Source organism: Dermacentor albipictus, chromosome 1 (genome assembly GCF_038994185.2).
Source record: "Dermacentor albipictus isolate Rhodes 1998 colony chromosome 1, USDA_Dalb.pri_finalv2, whole genome shotgun sequence".
In the NCBI taxonomy this organism is placed as follows: domain Eukaryota; kingdom Metazoa; phylum Arthropoda; class Arachnida; order Ixodida; family Ixodidae; genus Dermacentor; species Dermacentor albipictus.
This window is the reverse complement of record NC_091821.1, coordinates 268,405,553-268,419,227: the sequence shown is the minus strand read 5'-3', so window position 1 is coordinate 268,419,227 and position 13,675 is coordinate 268,405,553. Positions and strand designations below refer to the sequence as shown.

At 43.6% G+C, this 13,675-nt stretch overlaps 1 protein-coding gene across 5 annotated transcripts in view; it reads left to right on the top strand.

The window, feature by feature from the left end:
• Positions 1–9,208, top strand: part of ICA69 (islet cell autoantigen 1-like protein) — a 70,939-nt gene extending 61,731 nt beyond the window's left edge. For all 5 annotated transcript variants that reach the window (XM_065449156.1, XM_065449164.1, XM_065449141.1 and 2 more), the window contains 2 exons: positions 4,104–4,216; positions 7,327–9,208. In XM_065449156.1, coding sequence (XP_065305228.1) covers positions 4,104–4,216; positions 7,327–7,434 — 221 coding nt within the window. In that variant the 3' untranslated portion in view covers positions 7,435–9,208. The remainder of the gene's footprint in view (positions 1–4,103; positions 4,217–7,326) is intronic.
• The last annotated feature ends 4,467 nt before the right edge of the window (positions 9,209–13,675 follow it).

The following is a 13,675-nucleotide window of genomic DNA, read 5'->3' as shown; positions in this document are numbered from 1 at the left end:
GTTCCTTGATGTTCCGTTAAAAGTGAGTCCACTGTAAAACCCCGGAACTATTTTTTCTTTCTTGTAGTAGAAGTGGCAATGATGACAGACTTTAGGCAGCTTCTCCAACAAGCACATATTGATGTTTTCTTTTTTCATTTCACATAAAGTTGCCGCTACTATCTGCAGGAACCGCCTATTTGCCTACATGGTGATTCAACCAGGATGGACATAATGTCTAATGTGAATGGATTTGTTCTGATATTTTGTAAATGTGACATTAAACATCCTTATGGTTTGATATCTTGACCTTCTTGAAGCTACATACTTTGTAGCCACAATTCTTTCTATACGCTATATGTTTCATGTAACTAGAACCAAACAAAGTATAGAATGGTACACCTTAGACAAAGAAGGCCAGTGGTGCATTGTTCGCAACCATCTTGAGGTATTCAGACCATTGTTTGAAGGCAATTAGTTTAGTATAATTATGTAAAATTTCAAATATTCATTTTTAGGGCTTAAGTTGTATTTGAAAAGGTGTAAAGCATGCTCAGAAACACCCAATGACATTGTTTCCTTGACATTATCATTTAGGTAGTCCATTGTATCAATCTCTGAAGAAAGGCCGCAAATTATAATAAGATGCAGTAACTGCACTCTTGCATATATGGGTGGCAGGACACTCAGTCGTATTTCAAAGAAACATCACTAAGCCATTTATCATTTGCAACTGGATTTAGATCTTGCAAAACATTGTGCATAACTTTTAGGGCAAAACTTGGCATCCGAGCCCTCCTTTGCTGAACTTTATACAGCTGTGCTGCTTTCTGATAGAAGCAGGCAATGGGGAAACTATGCACCACTTGCCATTGTCAGCTCCTAGAAAGGGCCTTTAGAGGCTCTCAATCAAGCAAGCGAGCAATCAATCAATCAATCAATCAATTAATCAATCAATCAGTCAATCAATCAATCAATCAATCAATTTTTATTATTACATAAAAATACTACACAGGTATTCGTATACAGAAGGAGGTCCCATAGTTAAAACTGAATTGGGACCTCCTGTTTATGGTTAACATAAACATTCATTTGGCAAGCAATATCAGCTCAATTGGTACAGTTGCGGTAATGATAAATAATGAGATACAGATATAAGTGGATGAAGTAATTAATAGACAATATATCGGCAGTAAGCAATATTGCAAAATTAGAAAAAACTAAAGTAGAAGAGGAAGAAACCAGTGCTGTTAAAATGTTTTCTATTTATGTGTTGAATACATGTTCAATAAGCCATAATAACAGCATTGTCATAAGAAGCCATCAAACAAAGATGCCAAGGACAGCATAACGGAAAGTACTTGTACTTATTAATTGAATTAAAATGATAAATTAATGGAAATGAAAGTGGATGAAGGAACAACTGGCCGCAGGTGGGGCATGAACCCACGTCTTTGCATTTCGCCAATTACCAATACCAAATGACCTACCATGGTGCCGTTTTCCCATCCACTTTCTGGTGTGTTTATGTTCATCTACTAGAACTAACCCTGGGAGTGTTAGCCAGCGCCACCACTCAGAAGCCTTGGCGGCAGATGTGGGACATCCTTTCTGCCGCAGGCATCATGTGTGCGTTATCTTGTTGGGTGAAAGCAACTGGTCAATAAACCCACACATGCTACCTGAAGGCATCAGTGCTGCCAGATTTGAATCCCTCGTTATGTAATTAACAAGAAGAAAGGAAACCGAGGGGCCCGATTTTTACTAGTCATATCACAAGCCAAGAAACAGTGACACTAAGGACAGCATAGCTGGAATTACTTGTACGTATTAATTGAATTAAGGAAAATGATAAATCAATGGAAATGAAAGTGGATGAGAAAGCTGGCTGCAGGTGGGGCATGAACCCACGTCTTCGTATTACGCATGCGTTGCTCTTACCATTTGAGCTACCACAGTGCCATTCTAGTAGGTAATTCTAGTAGATAAACGCAGCTACCCCAGAAAGGGGACAGGGAGCGGCGCTCGGTAGCTCAACTGGTAAGAGCATTGCACACGTAATGCGAAGACGTGGGTTTGTGCCCCACCTGCGGCCACTTGTTTTTTTCACCCACTTTCATTTCCATTAATTTAGCATTTTCCTTAATTCAATTAATAGGTAGAAGTAATTTCCCTGATACTGTCTTTAGTGTCTTTGTTGGTTTCTTATGATACGACTAATAAAAATTAGGCCCCTCGGTTTCCTTTCTCCTCGTTCAATAACAGCACTGGCATTTCAACCACTTGTTTTTGTAATTGTGCTTTGCATGTTTGTGAACTGGTCACTGGCAGTAAAAGCATTATTTGTGGTGTGATTACAGGGTGTCTACCAAGTTGACATTTTCAATTTCCCTGAGTTTTCCAAGTTTTCTCAGAGTGCCTTTGCGAAATTCTATGAGTGACACTGTTTTATGTAAAGACAGGCTGACACCATGTCGCCCGATGCTGTCACTCTCTAAGTAAGCATGTTAATTTTTTTTTAAATGTGGCTTAATCCACTTTGAATAGTAAGGAGCAATGTTTATTTTATTCAAAATAGAAAACTGAATGTAGAGGTAGTAAAATGTACAGCAAATAAAATAGCTTTTAAAAATGGTAAAGCGCATCGCAAATTGAGTTGAACATTTTCAAATACGAATAAAAAGAGATGCATACAGAAGCAAATTTTTTTGAAAATTAGCTATTTCTATCAACTGATAGCTAGCCCTTTGGTATATTGGCTCGAACTCTGCCACAAATGAGATTCTCTCAGCAGCTGGAAAGTCAACCTCAACTGTCCTGACATACTCTCAGCCCACGCACAATGCCTGTGTTGCGTTTACTGCTTTAAAGAGTATATTTTAGTTTGGATGAGGGTCACCTGCGCCTCGTCATCAGCCAACACTTTCCTTTTTGTTCAAGCTCCTTCAAAGAAGAGGCAGCATAGTTAATTTCCCAATCATTCCTCAATGCGATGGTCCTTTCTGTTCTTGACCTCTTTCTGCCACATGTTCGCCCCACAGACTATTTGTAGCATCTTCTTGAGCAGTTGTACATCAACGTCCGATTTTTTGGACTGCCTAGGGGTCACGAAAACTTCCGAAAAATTGGGCAGTCTGAAAAAATGACTGCATGTCTTTTAAAAAGCCCTTAAGGGCTCAAATCACCACAGGCACGTCCGAAAAAGCTCTGAAGGCCTGCCAGTGCAGTTATTAAGCATATCGGTGCTTGTACTGTGACAGGAGATGGCGGTTGCACGTGTGTATAATTAGGGAATACATATTATTTCCCATGACAGTTTCATGTATGCTTCAGCGCATAACATTACTGTGCTGAGGCAAAGCTGCCTTTTGGGAACCGGCATTATGCAATGCGCCGTGCTTTCTAAGCTTTGAAGCCAATCGCGAGGATTGCAGAGGCGTAGTCGGTGCCATTGCTGACAGCGGTGAATTCTTTCACTGAAAAACACGGCACCGAACAGCAAGAACCTTAACAGCAAACGTCGAAGGTAGGCCTCACATTGCCGCGGTGGTGACTACGGCTGCCAGCAGACTTGCGTGCGAGAGCGCTGGTTCGAGGAGGCGAGATAATTAAAACGGTGGTGTTGGCTTTGATTAATGCTGTTTCGGACCTGCGATCACGGCAAAAAGTCTGGAAAATCGGACGGCGAAGGGTTCTTGCGTCCGGAATTTCAGACATTCTTATACATTGACTCTATGGGGTACGTGGTGGTTCCGCAAAGCCATCCGCATTAGCGAGCATGTCCAAAAAATAGGCGTCCGCAAAATCGGTCGGCGACTGTACACTGGAAACTTCACCAACCGACAACAGGGCGTCAAAGGCAACTTGTTCCGGTTCCTCTCTTTTACTTGAGCCAGCATTCGGATGACATTTGTCTGGTTTCAATAAAACGACAGCTAATTTTCCCTGATAGAAGCACAAATTCCCCAAGTATTCCCTGAGTATTTCCAGACTATTCAAAATCCCTGAGAATTCCCGGCTTTCCCGGTTGGTAGACACCCTGGATTAGTTCCGCAGTGTTTTGGCAAATGTGTCTTCTGAGTTTCTATGTCATGATTGTGAGCAGGTAATGGCAAAATATGCAGGCATACCAGCTGAAGCCCTAGTCCAGAGCCTGGAGCCCATTAAGCCTGCTGCTGTGACTACGCAAAAAGCCCAGCCAATACCAGGACCCATGAGCAGACCGAATCTCAAGAAGGTGCGTTCTGCAGGAAACACATTATGCCACCCTTTCCTGTTACTTATTAGCCTTCTTCATGAAAGCTTGTGCCCCTCCACTTTTGGTGGAAAACAATGTTATGTGAACGTGTCAGAGGTGCACTGCACAAACAGATATTTTTTGCAATACTCACAGCATCTCAGAAGGTGCAACCATCCTTTTCCAGATGATTATAAGTGGTGGTACAGACAAATGGCTGGAAATAAGGGGACAATGCACCACACCGGTTCCATGAAGTGTAGTTGTTTTATCTCACCTTGCACAAGCGGCTTCATGAAAGCACTTCTTAAAGCCAAGAAACGGTTAATTCCACGCACTTACTGAGTCAACAAACTTCCTAATGTTATCCAACTTAGCTGCAGTGCTTGTCTACATACTTTCCCAAATGGTGTGATGACTTAGATATGTGTTGGTCACTTCATTCCAAGTTAGTAATGATGTCTACAAAGCTCTTTTATGCTGAAGTTAAAAGATAAAATAATTTGGAGATATAGACATAGCCAAAAATTTGATATACAGTTAAACCTCGTTTTAATGAAGTTGGTAAAATCAGCAATTTGCTTTGTTATATCGAAATTATATTATATGAAATTCAACCTTTTATGTAATTAAGTACAGTTGCCAATGATTTTTCTTCTACTGAATGGGCAACAAAAGCAAGTTTGATGGAGAGAAAAATTTTGTTCAATTTGAGAGTCCGCGACAAAATATGTGACTTCATGCCATGTCAACAATATCTTCACATCAGCAGTAGGAAGCGAAGCCAGCCACACATTCGCATTCGCTCCGCCTCCTCGGCTGATAGTGTCACCCACAGTGGGACGATGGTATCATGAAAAGCGCCGGCAGCGGGAAATGAATGCTTCGTCTGCCTCTCACTTCAATGTGTTTCCGAAACTTGAGGTTACACAACCTCCAATACTAAACATGTGGGAAGACAGTGCACATGATGCCATGCCATATCAGTATGCCCACTCTTTACACACACAGAGCATGCGGGCTGTGCATGTGCTCAGCCATGCTGACAGCCACGCACAGCCATCCACGCTTGAAAAGGAGATGCACTCCAACCTGCCCCTTACTTCCTCTCCTCACACGTGCTTGGATCGCGTTACCACAAGCTCACTTCCCTCTGCCCCTTTCCCCCTGCTCGCGCAGGAAGACAACGCTCATCAAGCTACCATCCTTTACAGCTCACCCTCGCAGGGTGCTATAGAATCCTATGACACTTGGACTTTATACGGCTGCTTCGGGGCTGCTTCGGCAGTCGCTATTTGCTGCGCAATTTGAGAGGTGCATTTGCAAGCAGCTACTTGTAATTCATCCATTTCACCATCTCTATTCGCAGAAGTTTCCATTTATTGTCTCTCAGCATTCGTTCGTGGCAATACGGAAATTTTGTTATATTGAAATTGTCTAAAACACTCTTCATTATATTGAGGTTCTAAATACATTGTGTTCTGTGGACTAGAAGTTATGAAAGGTTAAATATTTTGTTATATTGAAGTTTGTTATGTCAAGGTTTGTCTGTATTAAGGCCCGTCCACGTTACCGGCATGGCAACTCATTGCACGCCCTTTGCTGTGCCGTCCACGTTACCGGCACGATAACTTGCCACACGCCGTTTGCCATTCATGGACCGCCGTTGGACGCTGGTTTTCCTCGTGAATAGCGAGGTTTCCTTGCCATAGAGAGGATGGGACTGGGACTCATTTGTGCAGCAGCCGTACGGTGAAGTGGCCAATCAGCGACTTAGGAGTGGTCATTCTGGCGCCGACGGCATCCTCGCCACTGCCAATTGCCCGGCAGTGGCGATATCGTTGCTAGGCCTTCTCCGGTTCACTTTAAAGCTAAAGCTGGCGGCGCTTCGGAATGAATCACCGATGCTTACAAGCCGAAATATTTTCTTACCGTTGTTGTCGCTCTTCGCAATAATTATACACAAAGAAAAAAAATGCTAATATTAGTGGCGCCATGGGCTGCGATGCAACCACAGCCAAGGCGGCCGTCTGCTGTCAGTAGCCGTGCACTGTGGCTGAGCTCGACAAGTATCGGAGCTCTCGTTCGTGTTTAACGTTTGAGAGTGGATCTAGTTTTTCATAAAATGTACATTACACATCACTTTATCGAGCGTAAATTAGTTTGCTTGGAACAGAAGTTGCAGCGTACGTTTCTATCGCCAGTGGCGGAGGCGTGAATCTTCGCGGTCATCGATTGGCCTGTCAGTCGTGCGGTGGGTGGTGTGCCGGCCAAACTGCCCTCAACTTTTGACACCTCTCGTGCGGCAGACATTCTACGGCACTGGAAGCCGGTTCGCCGTTACGGCATGTTTGCCGCTAGCATGTAGTATAAAAGCAGAGAAAGTTCCAGTAAGTTGAGCAATTTGAAATTGAGCTTCACAGCATATTTATCTGAATCACAGCATATTTATCTGTTTTCTATTATCACCATAAAAGCTTCAGAGGACCAAAGAATACTACATCCAAATTTTCCAAGTGTCGAATAATTGAATAAACAAAAAAAAGAGAGGCAATCAAGCATTAATCATGTGAATATTTGCGTCTAGATTGAAATTGTAACCATCATTCACTTCTAAAGGGCCCCGGCTCAAGCAGTTTTCAAGGGGGCTAACAAATAGCTCAAAGCCAGTGTTGAAATTGGAAAGTGGCTTACTTTGATCAAAGCCATTTATCCTTGCACTGTTATAAATATAAAGGTGAGCCTGTGTATGACAGTCTTGCTATATTGGAGGTTTACAGGGCAGCCTGCTTACAGAGCTTTGGAAAGGCCCATTTTATCTTGCTCACCAGTAAAATCATAACCCAGAAGTTTTCATTTAGTCAAGGTACAGAGCTTACACGTGCTGCAATTCAGTGAAACCAAAGATAGGTGGCTGTGCATGCTATCTTTATCTCCCTTTTAATTTTTCAAAATCTACAATTTACTATTTTTTGAAACAAGCACATCTTGGATGTGTGAGGGGGTTGATTGCATGTGCAAAGTAAAGGGTAGGCTGCCAGGAGGACACTGGCCAAAATGTGGTTTGTGGGGTCATCTTTCCTTTAATTAGTTGTACTCTGCTGCTGCAGGATAAGAGAGACATGTCTGCCTGGTTCAATCTGTTTGCTGACCTGGACCCCCTAGCCAACCCAGATGCCATTGGGAAGAAGTCGACTGAAGAAGACCGAAACTGTTGAAAACCCTTGAGCATTCTGAAAAGGCAGATGCATGTTCTGGCACCTACTCTGTGGGCAGTGTGTGAAAGGGCAGCACTGTGGAGCCACCCTGCAACATTTGAACCGCTCAGCGACCTTCCCCTCAAAATTTCTGGTTGTGCACATTAAAGGAGCAGTTCAGCGTCCCTGAATGAATGCAGCCTGGGCTCTGTACATGTAGTCGGTTTCTTGCAGCTGGTCTTTCATACCTTCCTTGCATTATTTTCTTTTGTATTTCTTGATGCACCCTGATTAATGAAATGTAACTGCAAGCAGTGGGACTTTGGACTTCCATCTTCAGTAATGTCTTCAGCAGGCTTTCTCCGTGTGATTGCCATGCTTGGTAATAGAAGAGAGCCATTCACAAGGCAGTGTTACGCTGTTGTGCAAGGAACTAAACTTGAACCATGTCAGGTTGTGGCAGACAAAAGCCTTGGTGAATGTTAATAAAGAGAATCGCTGTCCACTTTTTTCACTGTTGTACAGTCTGAAGATTTTGTATGCTGTGTTTTACCTAGAGCTGGTGTGTGTGCACATTATGTTGCATGGTTTTGTGTGACACAGGTGGCTTAGGGGTAAACAAAGTACAGCTCAGTGGAGTGCACATTCTCGAAAATGGTGCTTGCCGTGAGCCATTAAGAACTTTCATGATGTACCTACCCATGTAGGTAGGCCTGTTTTGTGTAAATGTTAAGGGACATGTCACTAAAAAACGGCGTGCTCATCAAATCTTATGTAGGTCATGGAGGTGCATTTATGATTAAAGTCCTGATTACTGCTTTTATGTTTTACTTTGTAAAGCATAATGAGTTATTCATGTACTTCTAATCCATGCAGTGTGTTATAGTGCAATTCCTTCCTACGTGACCTCCAAAGGTGTTTCTGCTACAGTGTGTTGGCACTTTTTGCCAGGAGTTCAGAGGGTGTGGGTGAAAAAAGCTACTAAATTGTGTTCAGTTTTCTTTCCATTTGACCGATAATTTATATTCTTTGACAGGCACCTTTTGAGCCTTAATCAGAAATGACCTAGTACATGTGCAAGAGAGAACAAGTATCAACATCTTTTTTTAGGTCATCAGACAGAACTCGTGGATTCTGCCTTTAGAGTGAAGGGAAAGGCTCAATTCACAAAGTCAATGTCAGTACTTCCTTTTTCTTCTTTCTTGCATCTCACCACTTTCCATCGTTTTTGAAAATGACATTCCAAGTTGAAGAATTCTATTATTTTTAGACGCATTTATGGATATGTGCAATTGGATTCTGCTTTTCTTGGTTGCTTTTCATACAAGAGCTGTTGCACATTTCTAGTCATGCTTTTTATTATTTGTTGTGTTAACCTATGATAGGAATTTTGTCTTTGCTCTGTGCTTTGTTTATTTATAAGAGCATTTATTTTAATTTCTTGACCATTAACTTTTAGCATTGATAGCAATGCCATTGGTTCTAACTGCTTTATTATAAACTTTCATTTTTTTTTAGTGCTTCTGTTAATGGGTGTGGAGGGGGGCACTCATTTAAATAAAGCCTGCCATTTGGCATATGATTTAATGTTAGAACTGTCATATAGAAGTAATTAATTAATCATTGTACCATTTTGCAGTTGTGTTGCTTGAAGATTTTCTGTTGCGAATGTGTCTTGTTCTACATTATGTGCAGATTGTGCTGTTCTGGCTTTGCAGTGGCGGGAGGGGTTGTGCAGTACTGCTTTTGCTCACTGTGCAAGCATTTTGTTTAAATAAACATGTGTATTAAGTGATGCCTGCACATGCACATGCGAGATGTTTTTGCTCTCAGTTTGACTGAGACAGTATAAGCGATTGCTCATTGAAGAGAGGAGCTGTTCTCTCATGGCTCTGAGTACACAGCTTGACTATTATTATTCTTGGCAACTTCTGGAACAAAAATTTGAGTTCTGTTAATGTGCAGCAAGATTTCACCATGGTGAAATCTTGCTGCACATTAATTCCTATGGAGACTCCAAACTAAAATCTCACTTGCTAGGGTCACTAGGAATTTTCATTACATGTGCTTCAAACACATTTCAGATGTGCTTGAAGCAGTGGCAAACGTATTGTTGGCTACTACTTTTTGCAGGGTAAATGAAAGTGCATGCAGTGGAAGAGAAAGTAGGGTGTGGCAGTCACTTGCTTGCCATGGAACTGCCCTGCCATAGTAGAAAATTATTTTGAAGACTGTGAGAGGGTGGTGGGCATGTATTCTGATTGCCTCCAGTCATCACTTCTGAAGTTCTGATGACACTGAATTTATTGTGGTGCTCACATTTTTGTACTGTCTCATCCTAAATGCTGCATTGTAAACAAACATTCGGGGCTTCAAGTGGCAGGCAACCTTCTTGCCATAAAAATTCCCTCATGCATGATATCGCTAAAGCATGGCTGACAGTATTTTGCAGAGTGCGTGAAATTATCACTGGTGCAATATTGGCTTTAGTAAAGTTGCTTCACTTCTGAGACCATCCATTCGCTGTCTTGAAATTATGCGACATTTTTTCCAAACACCTCTTCAGTGAAGAGAAATTGTGGTTTGGGCATTGCGTTGTGTAGTCTCTTATGTTCGTCTTCCCGCAACTTCCCTTGTTTTCACAAATGACTTCAAACCAGGTGCGTATGGTAGGCATTACCCACTAAGTGTAGCGACAAGTTGATTTAGGTGAGTCGGTGACTTCGTCATAAACATAGGTTTCTCCTCCTCTAAACTTGTGGCAACATATTTCCATTCACAGCCTGTAGCTTTCAGTGAATTTTGGTAGCACTTTTTCCTTCATCTATGTGAACATAAGTTATGTACTGAATCTTACACTTAGTGGGTATATTAAAGCAGCACGATAGCATGAGGATGAAAAACATGCAGGAAAGGACTAGTGCTGACTTCCAACTAAGCTTTATTTGAAGAAAGCGCCAGCCATCTATAGCCTGGTAAAAACAAAGAGCAATTAGAATTAACAGGCAAAGGCACGGGTGTGCTACAAGTACAGGTAAATTTCCAGAAAAAACATCTCTTGCTTTGACAGGCTAAGTGATACTGCACATACACATTTATATTTTGCTTTTGCTATTCAGTAGCCTTGTACAATTTCCCTTTCTTTTGGTCTTTGCTTCTTCGTCTTTGCGAGGAGGAAAGCGGACGAACAGGGTATGGCGAAAGCGTGAGAATAGAAGTGTAATGCCTCGCAAGACGGGCTTTGCGGCGACGATGGCTACGAGACGGCGCGAGAGCATAGCGCGCGTCGTCTGTATAGAAACAAAGCGTTGCGTGAGCGGAGGTCTGCCCGCGGAAACTGTTGTGAATCGCGCGTACGCGTCACCCACGCGCCATCTCTCGCGATCTCTGATTAGCGAGGCAGTCGCGTCACACTTCGCTCCGTTTGCATGGTACTGCACGAGACAGATTGTCCGCGCCAGCCAATTATATCGCGAAATGAAAACGCGTTTGTATAGAGCTCCGCTTAAATTTAGCATCAGGATCGGGGAGTTATCGAAATCGTCGGTGAATGTTTTGCTTAATTAAATTTATTTTCGAATTTGTAGAACAATTCTACTATCAGGCGCATGACGGGAGGGGGGGGGGGGTCTCGGAAACCTAAAAATGCCATTGTACCTTGGTTATGGCATAGTGAGCTCTCAAATGCGGCTATTCCTGTTCGAATGCACAAACAAATGGCGCGACAACGGCGCTGTCTGCTCACGCGACACATATATGATAGAGTAATGACTTCTTTCCTCTACGCAACAATACCAAAGTGCATGGCATCTATTCACGCATTAGAAAGCTTACAGGCTTGACTTTTGATACTACAGTCTAATCTTGCAATCGTATACTCGCTCCCAGGCACGTACCCAGGATTTTTTTTCGGGGGGGGCCCACCACCTCCATCATCATCATCATCATCATTGTCGTCGTCGTCATCGTCATCATCATCATCATCAGCCTGTTTTATGTCCACTGCAGGACGAAGGCCTCTCCCTGCGATCTCCAATTACCCCTGTCCTGCGCCAACCGATTCCAACTAGCGCCCGCGAATTTCCTAATTTCATCGCTCCACCTAGTGTTTTGTCGTCCTCGATTGCGTTTCCTTTCTCTTGGTACCCATTCTGTAACCCTAATGGTCCAACGGTTATCTAACCGGCGCATTACATGACCTGCCCAGCTACAGTTTTTTCCTCTTTATGTCAATTAGAAGATCCTCTATACCCGTTCGCTCTCTGATTCAAACCACTCTCTTTCTCTCTTAACGTTATGCCTAGCAATCTTCGTTCGATCGCTCTTTGCGCGGTCCTTAACTTGCTCTCAAGTCTCTGCCCCATATGTCAGCACTGGCAAAATGCACTGATTGCACACCTTACTTTTCAATAATAATGGAAAGCTTCCAGTCAGGAGCTGGCAATGTCTGCCGTATGCGATCTAACCTATTTTTATTCTTCTGTGAATTTCCTTCCTATGATCAGGGTTCCCTGTGATTAATTGACCTATAGGTAAACATACTCCTTCACAGTCTCTAGTGGCCGACTGGCGATCCTGATCTCTTGTTCCTTTGCCCGGCTATTTATCATTATCTTCGTCTTCTGCATATTAATATTCAACCCCACTCTTACACTCTCTCTGTTAAGGTCTCCAATCATTTGTTGTAACTCGTCTGCATTGTTGTTGAATAGAACAATATCATCGGCAAACCGAAGGTTGCTGAGATATTTGCCGTCGATCTTTACTCCTAAGCCTTCCCAGTTTAATAGCTTGAATTCTAAGCGCGCAATGAATAACTTTGGAGAAATTGTGTCTCCCTGTCTGACCCCTTTCTCTATAGGCATCTCCCTGGTTTTCTTTTGTAGAACTAAGGTAGCTGTAGAACCTCTGTAGATATTCTTTCGCGAAGGACGAGTCAGTAAGACGAGAAACTATTTACAGATTATATTTACAAAAACGTTGCAGCGCTGACCGGTTAGATTCACAGCGCGAGCCCAGTTCGTTCTTCCTCCTCTTTTCTGGAGTTATGGCGTCTACGCGCCTCGTTCAAGCAAACAAATACCACACGCATGTAGCAATATTTTCCAAGCTTTTTACGTAAGCGTTCTGTACTCCTTGATTACGTAGTGCCTCTACGATTGCTGGTATCTCTACTGAATCAAATGCCTTTTCGTAATCTATATATGGATGGATGGAAAAACTTTATTTTCGTCAGAACGCATGTGCGGACGATTCCGTGCTAGATGGCCATCAGCTCATGGCTGACGGCGACCTGGGTGGCCCACTCCACGGCCCTGGTCTGGACGACCGGGTCTGAGCTGGCCAACACGGCCTCCCACTGCTCGAGAGAAGGATCACGCATAATATCCGCCGGTGGCGGCGCTATGCTACAGCTCCATAATATGTGGTCATAGGTGGCCAGTTCCTGGCACCATTTGCATTCCGGCTGAACGTCCGGGTAGATTTTGTTTAACACGTATGGGTTACAGAAAGATCTCGTCTGCAATCTTCGCCAGACGCTTTCCTGCGCCTTCACCAATTGCTTGTCCGGTGGAGGGTAAATTCTCCGCTCAAGTTTGTAATGGTTAGTAATGTTACAGTGAACTAGAAGCAATTCAGTGCAACGAGCGGAGGGGGCTGCGCCTTGCGGCGCGTGTCACCCGCAGTGGCACCCGAAGCGGTGGCGCTGCCGTCGACCACTCTTGAAGGCGACAGGTCTGGGCACGCAGTACCATTGCATTTCAGCGGTGTGTTTTGGTGGTGGCTTTTTGCTCTGTGCGGTTGTGCGTCGCAAGCGTTCTCTTGTGAATGCGGCCACTTGCATCAATGAGTGCAAAGCAACGTCTCAACCATTGCTACGCCCCAGGGTGCAGCACAGGATACGCCCAAACCAACAGTGCGAAGAAGCTATCGTTATTCAAGGCGCCTGCAGACCCGGAACGGAGGTGCACGTGGGAGAGAAACCTACATAGAGCCGACAAGCCGCTAACCACAGACTGCGCGGTATGTGAGCTGCATTTTGAGCAGCGCTTCATTGTTCGGGACTATGTGCACCGTATAAATGGGGAGGAAGTTCGCATCCCACGCGGTACGCCTACGCTTACTCCGGACGCAGTCCCCACAATTTTGCCAAATCTGCCAGCTTACCTGAGCAAGCAGCCTACTCCCAAGAGGAACGAAAGAAAAAGGAAGGGCGATGACGAAGTCCTACCACGAAAAAAGGCACGAGGGCAGCTTGCAG